The sequence below is a fragment of the Sturnira hondurensis genome, unplaced genomic scaffold (assembly GCF_014824575.4).
Source record: "Sturnira hondurensis isolate 20B ecotype Veracruz unplaced genomic scaffold, ASM1482457v3 Scaffold0009719, whole genome shotgun sequence".
Taxonomy (NCBI): Eukaryota; Metazoa; Chordata; class Mammalia; order Chiroptera; family Phyllostomidae; genus Sturnira; species Sturnira hondurensis.
In genome coordinates, this window is record NW_028082350.1 from 3,171,963 (window position 1) to 3,187,369 (window position 15,407).

Below are 15,407 nucleotides of genomic sequence, written 5' to 3' on the forward strand. Positions count from 1 at the left end.
AGGGGGGTCAGACTCTGGCTCTCAATCTGACAGTGACAGCTGGAGTCCTAGTGTTTCAACATGGAGTGGAGTCTGGCCTTCTCCCCTGACTTCCTGACCCGGTTGTTGCTACCTTGTATATAGCTGGTGGGGCTGTCAGCCCTGGAATATTGAGGCCCTCTCATTGCTTTTCTCCTTTCCTAAGCATTGGTGACTCCAGTAGCTTTCAGACCTGAGATCCTGGGTGGTAATCAGCTGGTGACCATTGTGGGGATCATTTGTGTCACTATCCTGCTGCTTCCTGTTCTGATATTGATTGTGAAGAGGACCTACGGGAATAGGAGGTACAGAGATATTCTCACCTCTGGGGCTGGGAGGCTAGAGGTGCAGAACTGCCTCTAACCTGAAGTGGAAGAGAATGATAGGGCCCTAACTCTGCCAGTTTTACAGAGGGTGACATCAGTTAGATGTCGTTTGTGTAGCAATACCGCTGTCTTTGCTGTTGGAACACCTTGCTGCACATTCCCACATCATCCTCATTCACTTTGGTATTTTTTACAAACATTGTCGGCTCTTTTACAAAGGGTGGTCTAAGTAGAACATGATTAAGAGTATAAGTCTTAAGCATGAATTATGATGGTACCATTCAATGCCTGAGAGGGATGATTTTTTAAATTATCTACAATATATGCTTCACACAGAAGACCAGATCTTGAGGGCTTCAAGTGACTTTATTTAAAAGACCACATTCTAGTTTTGATAGCCTATTTTTGAGTGGATGCCCTGAAGCCCTAAGTTATTTATTGTTGAAATGTATGTTTAAAGGCTTCAGTTTCATCTACAATCTAAAAAATGCCCAGATGCTCTGACATGGGCACTAGAGTTTCATTGGTTGTTGGCAGATACATTCCTCAATCAACCCAATGTTGATGAAATATTTTGCCAGGACAAATTGACTGTCTTGTTGAGATAGTGTCAATGGGAAAGGGCTCTTATTAAGATTAAGTAATGCTGAGTTCTTTTCCCCATGGAACATGGATTCTACAGAAAGTACATATGCGTGCCACATTTGCACTCCCATTTCTAAGGGTCCACTTATTTGGTTTTGAACTTTGTTGGCTTCTCTGAGGGTCCTTGCCCTGGGCATGCTGAATTAGACAACCTGGGTTCCATATCAGCTCACTTCTCCCGATGGGCCTCAGTTTTTTTTCAAAATGAAGAGCAGCACTTCCATGTTTATTTTTTTATTCTAAAGAAATAATCAGACTGATGTGTTATGTGCATAAATATGCTTGCTGTAGTATTAATTATAATAAAAAGTTGAAATCACCTTCTGTGTCAGAACAGTAATGTTTTAAAGAATTGGTATTCCATTCAGTGAAACACCACACAATCCTCTATATAATGACATGGGAAGATGCCCAATTCTGTGTTATAGACTATATAGTGTAATCTCATGTTTATAAAGAAGGAAATTATATAATGCTCATTTCAGCAGCATGTATTTTAAATATATTTTGTGTGGGTGTATTTACACTTGCATTGAGAGAGGTTTGGAAGGATATTTCTTAAACAGTAATAGTGATATTTAGGATAAAGGAGAAGGTGGGTCTCATGAAGGCAAGGAGTTAACTGGAATTTCAGCCTCCAGCAGCCTGCTTTTCTATATTATTTGAATTATTTAACAATGAGAATATACAATTTAATAATCTGAAAATACGATAGAAATATTTCTACTTGAGACAAAAAATGTGGGGTTTTTTTCTAGCTTTAACTCTAATTGTTTTTTACACTCTATCTTAGGCCAAAATAGATAAAAAGGAAAATGTATTCAGTAGCAAATTGAGAAGGCAAATGGTCAAGATATCAAAGGACCAGGAAAGAGCTCCAGCTCACAGTTTGGGATGTTTGTGGGGATAATTCATCTTGGGCCTTTGAAATGATGTCTTGCTGAATTTGTGCTCTCTCCTGTTAGTACAGCTATATCTCCCTAGTCCTCAGAGATAATAAAGTCTAATACCATGGCCTGTCTCTGTTCACCTTATATTGTTATAGCCAGACTTAGAGTGATAGTGGAAAACTGGAAGCTGTAATTCAGCCCAAACTGTCTCCTGCCCTCCACGATAGATACACTCCCAGACTTCAAGTAGAGTTGGGTAGGAGTCTAGAGAGAAAAACTCCTGCTCTGGTGACTCACTCTTCACAGAGCTCTGTAGACATCCAGCCTTGAATATGCAGTGGTGCCTGGTTAATTTTTCATGTGTTTCATGCCTTGCAGTTCAGTAACTTCCACAACCCTGGTAAAAAATCTGGAGAACACAAGGAAGGCTCATGCAGAGGTAAGAGAACTCTACCATTTTGCTGCTGTGGCCAAGGAGGGTGAGGTGAATGCTGCTCTGTATCAGGATGGTGGTATTATCGTTCCTCTGTGACCCGTGTCTTACTCATTGTTATTTCTCAGTACTTAGGCTAGTGTCTGGCACAGAGCAGGGGCTCAGGAAGTTGTCACCACTGGAGTAAAAGCCCTTGGGGACTTTTCATGTGGGGGGCAGGTGGGACCAGCCCAAGATGGTGAAGCCTTCCTGGGAGGGCCTGAACAAAGAGCACTGGACTTTTAGTCCGAAAGCCCCAGCTCAAGCCTGGCTCTGCTACCTCCCTGAGCCTTAGCATTCTCATCAATAAAACCAGGATTAGGACAAACATATTTGCCCTGTTGTGTGGTTCAGATGACATGATGATATGCAAGTGTTTCATAATCTATGAGACACTGTGTAATTGCAAAGGAGAATTGTGATACTTTTGGGAGTTAAGTGAAGGAGTTAATGGTCAAGATTAATATTCAGGGCCCTTTAGACAGAGAGGATCAACAAGCACTTTCTCTTGCACATTAGTGTGTCATGGAGCTGTGAATGATTGCTACTAGGAACTGAGAAATAGATTCATTTCCTTGAATTCCTTTTTCTTTCTTTCCCCTTTTAGAACATTTACCTTTCCATATTTTGGGTTATTTGTGACCCAAGAGTAGGATGTTCTCACAGCATAGTGCAGGAGCCTCCAGCAGCCCAAGAATTTTTCACTGGGCAACATTACTTCCCCACATAATGACAGAAAGGGGAATCACATAGCACCCCCACCCCACAGAAGTGATGATCATAGAGGGCTGTTCCTGCCATATAAATCCTCTGAAAGAGTTGACAACAAATCAGCTGCTGATTAATACCAGCCATCCTGCCATGACTCTAATTAGCAGGAAATAACCACAGAGTAGATATAATTTGTCAAGATAAGGATGCTGCTGCTGTTCCTGCTGCTACCCAAACACCTATCAGACAAAGACTATGTGGCTTTTGAAGCAAAGAATTTGGTTCTTAAGATAAAGTGCTCTTTGCTGACAAGTTAATTTCCTTAATTTTGTGAAACACTGAGGACTGAATTACTGTTGTTGTTGATAATTCTATGGCTTTCAGTATCTCCCTGAACCTGCCAGTTTTGGTGGCTGATGCCTTGTAAATAGTAGCAAATGGCCTTTTCTCTGTCGTAGAAGATCTGCTGATATTTAGGAACATTTGTACCATTTTCCCCCTCTAGAACCATGTTTATTCCTCAATAACTACACGGGAGGTGTTGGAGGAAGAAGAACCAAGTGAGAAATCAGAGGCCACCTACATGACGATGGTGAGGGTGATGCTGGGCCCAGCTGAGCCAGGTGTCTGGAGGTGGGAGGACCTGGGAAGGATGTGGCAGCCTCTTGGGAGTGGATGTGGCTAGGTCACCTGGGGGCGGGGGTAACTGCTGAGGGCAGAGATCTTTCTAAGTGGTGAGAAAGTCAGAAGCTTAAATTTGGCTGGATACAAGAGTAATTCTCAAATTGCCTTCCTGCCCAACTCAAGTATTATGGGGAATTAAGGCTAGAGGTGATTGATTTTAGTGGCGAAAGTGGGACCTTTACTGGGGGAGTAGGCAAAGGCCTCTGCCTCATCAGTAGAACCTACTAAAGAGGGTAGTAGAACCTACCCTAGATCCTTACATCCTTTCTTAGGTTAAATACAACCTAATAAAGAGGATGCTATAGACCTTTGGTTAGGCACTGTGTTGCAAGGGATTGTTTTCTATCGAAAGGTCCCTTCCAACTCTTAGATTTTTTTATTCTGTGACTTATGCATAGACATACTCCAACTGCTAGGAAGGCTGCATGCAAAATTCCATATAATAATGTGGGGTCTGATTTCTTCTTTCTCTTTGCTCAATTCCCCATAGAAGTACAGCACCTAGAAAAGGCATCTGGAGTGTAGAGAGCAGGGGTAAGGACAAAAGAAGTGAGCTGGCAAGAGACACAATGCTATTTGTAGACTATAGGCACCAGTCCTTGAAGAGTGCAGTGTTCTGCTGGGTTCAGGAAGGCCAGCCTCCTGTGTTTATAGGGGCATGCGATAGCTTGTGCTTGTTCCTGTTGAACCAGCAGTGAGGACACATGACTCCCTGGTGACTGCAGCAGAGAAAGGTTCTGCCAGGGAACTGTAAGGTCAAAGACCTGGCCTGGTTCCACCAAGTGAAACAGTATATCCACTCTGAAGTTGTAGTTGAATATAGTCATTCCCCCCACCCATTCCTCTCCTGTTATTGCCATGTGATGCTACAGTAACTTCCAGGCCTCTTCCTGCCAGAGACCTGCTGACACAGCTGTTTTGTGGCTACTGCTGAGTGTTCACCCACCTGGGTGATACTGTTGGCAGAAAAACAGCTACCCTCCCATGTTCAGTGCTAGGTGCTTGTGATTTAAATTACAGAAAATGGCACCTCTGTCCTCTTGAAATGGATCCAATAAAGCAAGTGCAGTGAGAGGCCAGGGCCACAAACTCAAAGGGCTTCCAGGCCTGGTCAAATTATTTTAAAACACTATGTATCAAATTAATAAGCCTGTGGGTGAATTCTGGCCTGCAGGCTACTTGTTTTAGACCTCAGGTGTAGAGGTGTTATCTGATAGGGAGCAGGGGTAGCAAAGAATCATTGATTTTTTTTCCTGGAATTGATTAAGTTCACTTAAGTGAAGAGGCACCATGCTGTGTCCCCTTTCTTTGTACAGCACAGTGGCCAAGATCACAAGCTTTGGAGATGGACAGACCCAGGTCCAAATCCTGACTCTGAGTTAGAAGCTAGATGAACTTGGGTAGGTAGTTTAGTCTCTCTGAGCCTCAGTTTTCCCATCCTTAAAAGTGGGAATGATAATACTTACCTCTCAGGTACTGAGGATCAAAAGAGATGGTACATATGAAATTGAGAATTGGGCCACATAGATGCAAAGAGCTCAATTGGTGATAACTATTATGATTTAAATACTTTTTACAAATGTGCTTTGTGTTTCTTCATTCCCTTTCCCTGCAGCACCCAGTTTGGCCTTCTCTGAGGTCAGCACCAAATAACCCACTTGACAAAAAGTCAGCTGGGGGAATGCCAAAACCAGAGCAAGCCTTTTAAGAAGAAATGAGAGTTCTCTTCATCTTTAGGAGTGGCAGAGTCCCTCCTCTGTGTGTCCTGAGTCACTGCACCAGTTGTTACAGACACCCCCCCCCCCGCCCCCCGCCGCCCCCCGCCCCGCTGTCCTCCTGCCTCATCTGTTGGTCAAGGGCTGAAGACAGAGAGCTCGCAGCCTGGCAGAAAGATGGGGCACCTCTGGAGGAATAGGCCCCAATGAGAGGAGCATGGACTTGACCCTCTGCAGTGGGACACTGGCTGTGAGGACCCCGGCTGAGCTGCCACAGCAGTGTCAAGCATGCCATCTGATCATACCCTCAGCTTGAATGGCATTCTTTGTGGATCAGTTACTGGGAAGAATCACAGAAATAAAAACCAACCTAAATGATTCCTTTGGCACACTATCCCTGAATAAATGTTGTTTGTGGAAATCATCCTGTTTTATACACTGGCTGAGGGGTGAGTGGTGTGTTGGTCAGGAACTTATCCTCAAAGAGCTGAAGGGACTGGAGAAATGCCACACTGTGACCTAACCTGTTGGGAACTGTTTTGGGCCCTGGAAAAGTTTTGGGGGGTTGGGAGTGGGGTATGAATACATTCTAGGATTTAACCCAGGGCTTCTTAGTTCTGGCTGGGTATCAGAATGGCTGGTAACTCTGCTGAGGCACACCAGAGGCATCCTGGAGTTCCCGGGTGGAGCTTGGGCATTTGTATTTTTCAGAAGTTACACTCCTGGATTGTCAAAGCGGATAGCCATTGATTTAATTCTTGGTCTGAAATGTGAGGTTCCTATACTTTTGGTTACTACTGTCAGATGTATTAGGGTTAGTTTTTGAAAGATCCTTTGGTTCTGTGCTCCAGTTTCTAGCCTGGGTTCAGCTCACTTCTCCTCTCCTTGACTAGTGTAGGCCTTTCCTCATCCTCTGTATCCCTCCTTCCCATTTAGCTGCTCAGCACAGGATAGAGGTCTTTCATGGTTCTCTCATTTCTGACACAATTTCTTTTTTAATTATGTTTTATGGGTTATGCTATTATAGTTATCCTGATTTTTCCCCCTTTGCACCCCTCCACCCAGCATCCCCAACTCCCTCAAGCAATCCCCCCACCATTGTTCATGCCCATGCGGCATACATATAAGTTCTGTGGCTACTCCGTTTCCTATACTGTACATTACATCCCCATGGCTATTCTGTAACTACCTATTTGTGCTTCTTAATTTCATCACCTCTTCACCCATTCCCCCACATTTCCCTTCCATCTGGCAACACCAAAATGCTCTCCATATCCTTGATTCTGTCTCTGTTCTTGTTTGTTTAGTTTGTGTTTTAGATTCAAAATTGTTAATAGATATGTATTTTTTTGCCATTTTATTTTTCATAGTTTTTATTATTATTATTTTATTGTTGTTCAATTACAGTTGTCTGCATTTACCCCTTACCATATTGTTCCTAGTTTTGATCTTTTTCTTCAGTAAGTCCCTTTAACATTTCATATAATAGTGGTTTGCTGATAATGAACTCTTCTAGTTTTTTTCTTATCTGGGAAGCTCTTTATCTGCCCTTCTATTCTAATGATAGCTTTGCTGGGTAGAGCAATCTTGTTTGTAGGTCCCTGATTTTTGTGACTTTGAATATTTCTTGCCAATCTCTCCTAGACTGCAAAGTTTCTTTTGATAAATCAACTGACAGGCTTATGGACACTCCCCTGTAGGTAGCTGACTGCTTTTCTCTTGCTGCTTTTAAGATTCTCTCTTTATCTTTAACCTTTGGCATTTTAATTATGATGTGTCTTGGAGAGGGCCTCTTTGCATCCATCTTGTTTTGGACTCCCTGTGCTACCTGGACTTGCATGTCAATTTCCTGCCCAAATTAAGGGAGTTTTCTTTCATTATTTTTTCAAATAGATTTCCATGTCTTGCTCTCTTTCTCTCTCCTTCTTGGCACCTGTATGATGTGAATGTTGGACCTCTTGAAGTTGTCCCAGAGGCTGCTTATAGTATCCTCAATTTTCTGTATTCTTTTTTCTTCTGATTGGTTATTTTTTTCTTCCTTATGTTCCAAATCATTGCTTTGATTCCCGGCTTCATCCACTCTACTGTTGTTTCCCTGTAAGTTGTTCTTTATTTCAATTAGTGTATCCTTTGTTTCTGACTGGATCTCTTTTATGCTGTTGAGGTCCTCACTAAGTTCCTTGAGCATCCTTATAAACAGTGTTTTGAACTCTGCATGTAACAGATTGCTTATCTCCATTTTGTTTAGCTCTTTTTTGGAGTTTTGATCTGTTCTTTCATTTGGGTCATGCTTTTTTTTTGTCCCCTCATTTGGGCAGCCTCCTTGTGTTTGTTTCTATATATTAGGTAGAGATGCTCTGACTCTGTGCCTTTTTAAAAAAGATTTTATTCAGTTAATTTTAGAGAGAGGGAGAAAGGGAGGAAGAGAAACATCAGTGTGTGAGAGATACGTCAAATAGTTGCCTCTCACATGCCCCCAACTGGGGGCCTGGTCCGCAACCCAGGCATGTGCTGTGACTGGGAATTGAACCAGTGATGTTTCATTTCTCAGGCTGGCACTCAATCCAGTGAGCCACACCAGCAAGTGATGAGTCTATGTCTTGGTAGGGTGGCCTAATGTAGTAGGTGTCCTGTAGTGTCCAGTAGCACAACCTCCCCTAGCACCCAAGCTAGGTACTTGAGGTGTGCCCTTCATGTTAGCTGAGTACACCTCTTCTTGTACTTGAATCTTGGTTGCTGTTGGGAGACCAATAGGAGGGGTTTACCCAGGCCAGTCAGCTGCAAGGACTGGCTGTGACCACTGACCACCATGGAGGTGCCCTCCATGGAGGATGAGCTGTGCAGGGGCAGGGTGGTGGTGCCACAATGTGGTCTGTAGCTGACCACTGTGTGCACTGGCCCTGGGGTTTCCTGGGTGGGGCAGGCCAAGGTCAGCCCCCACCTATATTTTACCTGGGTCCACCCTGCCTGAGCTATAAAGCAATCTGAGACGGCTGCTACTTGTGCTGGGCTTGGAGATTTCCAGGTAGAGACAAGCTGTGACTATCCTGCCTGCTGCTAGTGCCAGGCCTAGGGGGCTCACTGAAGCCTGCTGTTGCTTATTTGATAGGAATAAGGAATTTGTGAACCATGAGCCAAAACCAGCCATTCATATGGAAAAGCAGCTTGGGTGGGCCCATAAATTGGGTAGGGCAGAGTCTCTGGTGATCTCCAAAGTTGGGCCAAATAGTGTTAGCCAGGTATGGCACCAACTTGCTGGCTCTGGCTCTGCGGGGAGGACTTATAAAAGGAACAATGGCCTCTGTTCACCTTGATGCCAGATACTTCAGTTTCTCTGCGGTACCTTTCAAGCTGCTGTCCTGGTGCTGGAGCTCAGAGGGAATGAGTCTGAGTAGATGAGTCTGTATCTTGGTTCTTTAAGAGGATCTGCTTGGGTTTCTTCCACAACTGAGTCCCTGCTGTTTTTTGCAGCCAGATGTTGTGGGGACTCATCTTCCTGGCACTGGAACCCTGAGCTATGGGGCCTGGTGTGAGGCTGGGACTCCTCATTCCTGAGATACTCCTCCTGAATTTTTATCCTTTGCATGTGGGTGAGGGACCAGCCTGTTCTGTGTCACGCTCCTCCTACCAGTCTGGTGGATGTGATTTCTTTAATTCCTTCATTGTCAAACTTCCATTCAACTTGATTTCTGACAGTTCTGAGCGATGGTTGTTCTACATTTTAGTTGTAACTTTGATGTGGTTGTGAAGAGGCAAGCCACGTCTGCCTACACCACCATCTTGACTGGAGGGAGGTCCCCAGTTCTGATTGTGATTTCTGATACAATTCCAAGTGGAGCTACATTTTTTTAAAGATTCCTCTAACTCTCTAAACATCAGTACCCTCTCCTCAAACACCCATTATTAACTCTCTTTCTCTTTACCAACTGTTCTTGGGTCTTTGCTTAGAGGCCTGGGGCCTCTTTTTGTTCTTCTTCAGCCATAGCTAAGAGTCATTAAATATTTCCTTCTTACCTATTAGCTCTAAATAAGGAATATGTCAGTTATTCACAATATTTGTACTGAAGGCAATATTCTATCCAAGACATACCAGAGAGGGGACACATAATGACATGAGGAAGTGGTTTCATTTCTGGGCTATTAAGTAACATGCTGTCCTTGGCTAAGTGACCCTTTTCTACTTCCTCAAATATTGTCTGCACAGGGTGAGGACCTTCAGGATACAGAATTAGCTGGGTGGATGGCAGTTTCACATCTGTCATTTTGGGTAGAAGAGAATAAGGGATAACAGCTGGAGGGTGGGCTGAGAGTTTACCCACACCCTCCTGCAGAGGGCGTTTGATCATGGAAGTGTGGGCACACCCAGAGTTTGACTCACCCACATTTAAATTTGATTCAAGGTTTAGCTCCCATTCTGTGTTCAGCAGTTGTAACTGAGGAGGAAGGAAAGGAAGCCCACTTTTCTTCCCCTATCCTGCCTCCTCATGAACCTTCCTCTTGTACACAGGTTGAGAGTGGAAGCCCATAGCTGTCAAATACTAATTTTGCCTAAAACCAAAACAATGCTGCTGGGGCCATGCAAAAGATCTGTATGTCCTTCTCCTAGGGATGGTTATCTATTATATTCAGGAACATAGAGACTTATGGTACAGTAATAAGCTTCATGGTCAAACAGGCCTGGTTCAAATCCTGGCTCTGTTCTCTTGTTCAGTATTGCAACATTTACTTCAATACTTTGAGGCTTTTCCCGCAACATATGAAATAGATACCCAAAGGAATTTGGGGGAGGACTAAATTAGGTCATTTAGGGACTAGTGCCTGGCGTAAGCCCTCCATCCGCTTTCAGTGTGTTTTCCTCAGTTGGATTTGGTGATTCAGTCCTCACCTCTCATTAAATTTTTATTCTATGTGCAGGAAGCCTTTTAACCCCCAATACTTGAGTCCCTCTTACCCTTCAAAGAGTGTTAGGAAGCTGAGCTTAGGGGAGAGCTTTGCATAACTCTGAGGCATGACATTCTGAAGGGCAGAAAAGCGCTGGAGATGGAGAAAACTAGAGCTCCTTGGAGTAGATCCTTTAGCAAGCAGTTTCATTACATGGATTTGACATATTTTAAGTCCTCAGAGCACCAGATGCTCTCATATTCACAGGTGTTCAGAAGCATTCAGACCTTTGCCAACAGAAAGCAGCCTTTGGGTGGAGGCAGTGGGGCCACCTATGAATCATGAAGAATCTAGTAGCATCAGAGTTTGGCTATTGGAATTGAAAACAGTTCAGGCTCTCTTCTGAGGACCTGTAAAAGACCTGTCTTCTTTAAAAGGCTGCAGCTTTCCACCAGCCCTTCAGTCTTTTGTTCCTCACTACCACCTGACTCTTTTTCTCCTTTTGCCTGGTCAGTATGCTTACATGTCTACATTGGCATTTTTTAAAAATAAAACACTGTGTTTTGCAGGGGTCATACTGCCACTGAATTAGCTCAGTTATGTAGAGCCGAAGAATGTTAGGTTGCAAGTTTTAGCCCAACACAGACCAGTTATCTGCTTACTAAAGAGAAACAAAATTTCCCAGGACTTCTGTCTGTCCTGGCCAGTTGGTTTGCAAAGGTGGTCTGGTCTTCCTCAAGGGAGATCAAGCAATCCTTTACCACTTCTATAAACCCAGCTGTCAAAACATCTTTTTAAAAAAAAATAAAAAAATAAGGGTACTCTGAGCTTTCTCAGAAAGCTAAGACCTTTGTGGTGAGAGCAATAGTGATTTGCCTGTCCCAGAACTTTCAAAGCACCTGCCTGAACTCCACATTGTGTGTTCATGGCCTTCTGAATTCAGGTACCATCTTTCCTAGCCATCCACACCTTCCTTTTTTTTTTCATGACAGGAATCTTCTGCTACATGCACCTTTGTCTTTCCTATTTCTGAGCCTTTGCTCTTGGTGTTCCTCTTCCTGGAATCCCCTTTCCCTTCTTGCCTGCCCAAATCAATATTCCTTCACGGTGCTGCTTGCGTCCTGCCTTAGTGATCTTCCATTTCTCATGTCTTCCTAGATGTCTATACACTTATCAGATTTTATATTCTGATGCTCTCTAGTTATTCTATCAGTGTGAGGCTTTAATTTCTTCCAGAGCTCCTAAGCTCTTAGAGATCCTTCTTTAGGTCTTCTCTGTGAGTTTTGCAGCATCTCACCCCATGTGGGACAATCTGTTGTTGAATAAAGTTCCTGGGGAGGGGAGTGGAACAGCATGTGCTGCTGGGACCCAGTCCCAGTTTGACTTCTGTGTGTAAGGTCAGGCTGATGGAGGTCCTGCCCTTTTTCTGGTTGTAAAACTGACACTCATTCACTGTTCTTAAAGAGCTATAGTCTAGTTGGGGAGGTAGGAAGTGTAAACAAAAATGACAGTACTCTCTGGCAGTTGTTAATATGGAGACCTAAGAAATACCGAGTATACCTTTGTTCCCATCCCTCAGTAAATGGGATTGTTCTCATCATGCTATATTAAGAGTCTATACATTTGTCTCTCTATCTAGAATGTGAGCTCTCAAAGGGTGCATTGTGTCTCATTCATTTCTGAGTCTCCAGTTTCTAAGCTTAGTGTCTGGCACATATAGGGCATTAAATAGATATTTGAGTTTGTTGAATGCAGGAATTGATGTGCAAATGTACCCAGTATCACAGGAGCAAAGAGAGAAGAGGTATGTAGAATATAAGAAGTTGGTGATGTTGTAGGAGATTTCTGAAGAAAGACTAGGAGCTTGCTGAGCAAAAAAGAGAGGAAGGGCATTCCTGAAAAAGGGAACTGCAAAGGCAAAGACAACAAGGTGCGAAGTCCTGTGTGGGGTAAGAGAAACCTCACCTGCTATGGAATGGCTGGAGATGGGAATGGGACAGAAAAGAAAGGGGAGTGAAATCAATCCCTATCTTGTTACTCCTGAGCAGACTGCCAGGTATTCTGCAAATGATCCGAGGCCAGCACTTAATCCTAAACTTGCTCCTGCCTACTAGGCCCTTTTCACCAACACCCCCTCTTCCAAACCTGGCCCCTTGTTCATGGGATGCAAACCTTTTAATATTAGTTGAAGGCAAGACTTCCCAAACTTTAATGTGCTCAAGAATCACTGGAGATCTTGTTGTAAGTGAAGATTCTGATTTCTTGGGTCTGAAGTGGGACTTGTGACTATATTTCTGAGGAACTTGCAGGTGATGTTGATGATACTGATCTGAAGACCACACTTTGAGAAGTGAGGCTTTAGGCAAATATGACCAGGGAGTTTTTCTGTGGCTCCAACCAGGCCAAAGGCCAAGAAAACTATCTTCCTTTGGATTATTTGTTCTCCTAGCAGGACAGGTAACCATTACCTAGTAAAATGTTCAGGGATGAATGGTACTTGGTAGAAGTGCCAAAAATAGGGCTTCACTCTCCAAATAGCCTATTTTTTATATTGGTGTTTTCATTCTACAAAATAACTCTTTGAGCTTCAGCTTCCCAGGTTTTTATTAGCTCTGGGGAAGACTTACTTTTTGGGATCTAATGGGCATCTGCAGGCCCAAGTGAGCCGTGGGGAGGTCCTGGGGTAGCTCTCCTCTTGCTTCACACTGTGAGGGTACCTCACCCCTGATTTGGTATCTTCTGAGCTTTCTGTTTAAGAGCTATATACCTGCTTTCTCTTAGTCAAATACTGAATAGAAACAGAGAAAGTTTTCTCAGATGTCCTCAGACAGAAACTTTTGCATCCAGTGTGAGACCAAGTGGGCTAGATAAATGGCTTCCCTGGGTCTCATAGGCATCCTCAGCAGCATTAGGAAAAACGAGCAGGCCGGCTACGTCAAACCAAAACTCTCTGGCTGACATGTGCCTGCGGCAGCCTGGGTGGCTGTACTGCAGCCTGCGACCCATCTTGAGGGTCTGGAGCAGGAGTTGAGGCCCTGATTGTGTCTCTCTGCCCTGCTCCAGGCTCACTTGAGCACTGGCCACTGCTGACTGCATGGGCCTAAGGACAGCAGGAAGGAGCCTGGCTGTGGCACTTGAGAATACTTTTCTCCCAGGTTGCCCCTTTTCTCCTCCCCTGATTTTTATCCCTGTGGACTGTGCATCTTATGGATGAGCTAGCCACAGCCAGACTCTAGTGAATTGACAGAGGTCCTTTGGGGACAGAGTCTGTGCAAGATCCAGGCATGATCTTGCCAGGCAAGAGCCACCACTGATGTGGTTGGGAACCATAGCCATCCTCTTACCAAAATCTGGCCCACTTCACTCCTCCCCAGCCTAGAATAGCTGCAGTTTCAGCTGGGTTTCACTACTTTCATCATGATGTCTACTTGCTCCTGTTCCCTCTTCAAATTCACTCATCCATTCAAGGGTGTCCCTCTGCAGCTAGGCATCACCTGTTTACTGAGTGTCTGCTCTGATCCGAGCACTGAGCTGGCATCCCATTTTTCCCTCCATGTCCTGCCATTGGCACCTTCTTTTGTATCAGAGGCAGAGACCCCTTGCTTATCTATTCCATTCTTCTCTTCCATGTGTGATAGGTCACAGGGAATACTGGAAACTGTTAGATCCACCAACCACAAGAACAAATGTCGGAGACTTTCAGGGATTCAAAGATGTTAATATATTGGCCAAGTTTAACCTGCACAGGGGCGATCCCTCCAGAGACACTGTGCCCACTGGGGGCTCGTCCGGGATTCGCGCCTAGCGCTTACAGCTAAGTCCTTATATACAGGTCATCAAGCAGGCGTTTTTGCACAGAGGCAGATTATTGGCTTACAGGGTCCACACGCGAGAAAAAGGGTGGGGTCTGACTCAAGTGGAAGGGAAATTTTGAAACTAAACAGATGGCAATCAACTTACAGGGTCTCTGCTAGGGTTTCAGGCTCCTTGGGGCTGAGGCCATTGTTCTTGTTCCCAACAGAAACATCCAGTGTTTCACACAGATTCAGTTTGAATGCTCTCTCTGAGTCTGCTCTTAACTATAATATTTATGTAAAATTAGATGGTTAAGCCCTGTCAACCTGTTTCTTCATTTGCAATAAAAATAAGAGGAAGAAGAAGAAGGAGGAGAAGAAAGAAGAAGAAGAGGAAGAAGAAGAAGAAAAATAATAATAGTAGTAGTAGGAAGGGTAGGGGGAAGAGGAGGAGAAGAAATCACCTATCCTAGGATTACAAGTTGAGGAATCACTTGTGAGGTGCTTGTAGCAGAGTTAATGCTCAAAAATATTAGTTGCAACCTCTTTGGTGCATCAATGGCCCATTGAAAAGGCATGTGATTGCTGCATGAAAACCTGTGTTCTACTTAAGTGCCTTCCCAGAAGAGTTGGGGTCACTTCTCTGCTTAGGGCCTCCTTGGCACTCCATCTCAAGTTCTCCTATTTGTGATATTAGCCTATTTTTTTCTTCAAAATTTCAAATATAACAGAAAAGAGAACTTAAATGAACTCTTTGCACCCATCACTAGTTTTAACAGCCAACAACACATACCTCCCCTAATTTTATTTTGTCCTAGAATATTTTAAAGCAAATTCTAGTCATCATGTCATTTCATCTGTAAATACTCTGGTGTGTGTAGTAGGTAAAAATGTTAAAGCCCTGGCTGGTGTAGCTCAGTGGATTGAGTGCAGGCCTTCGAACCAGAAGATCGAGGTTCGATTCCCAGTCAGGGCACACGCCTGGGTTGCAGGCCAGTTCCCAGCAGGGGACGCACGAGAGGCAACCAAACATTAATATTTCTTTCCCCCTCTCCTTCCCTTCCCCTCTAAAGATAAATAAATAAAATCTTTAAAATAGTTAAAGAACATAGCCACAGTATTTTTATCACACCCAACAAGATTAAGAACTTTTCATTAATACAACACCTAGCCCATGTTTATTTTTTTCCACTTGTCTCAAAAATCTTTTTACTGTTGATTTGATTCCCATTAGATCCCATTGTGAGATCTCTTAGGTATTTTTTTTTTTA

General features: G+C 43.8%; 1 protein-coding gene across 1 annotated transcript in view; it reads left to right on the forward strand.

The window, feature by feature from the left end:
* JAML (junction adhesion molecule like) overlaps positions 1-5,885 on the forward strand; it is a 38,596-nt gene extending 32,711 nt beyond the window's left edge. The window contains exons 7-10 of the mRNA XM_037057484.1: positions 185-323; positions 2,258-2,318; positions 3,568-3,654; positions 5,362-5,885. Coding sequence (XP_036913379.1) covers positions 185-323; positions 2,258-2,318; positions 3,568-3,654; positions 5,362-5,454 — 380 coding nt within the window. The 3' untranslated portion in view covers positions 5,455-5,885. The remainder of the gene's footprint in view (positions 1-184; positions 324-2,257; positions 2,319-3,567; positions 3,655-5,361) is intronic.
* The last annotated feature ends 9,522 nt before the right edge of the window (positions 5,886-15,407 follow it).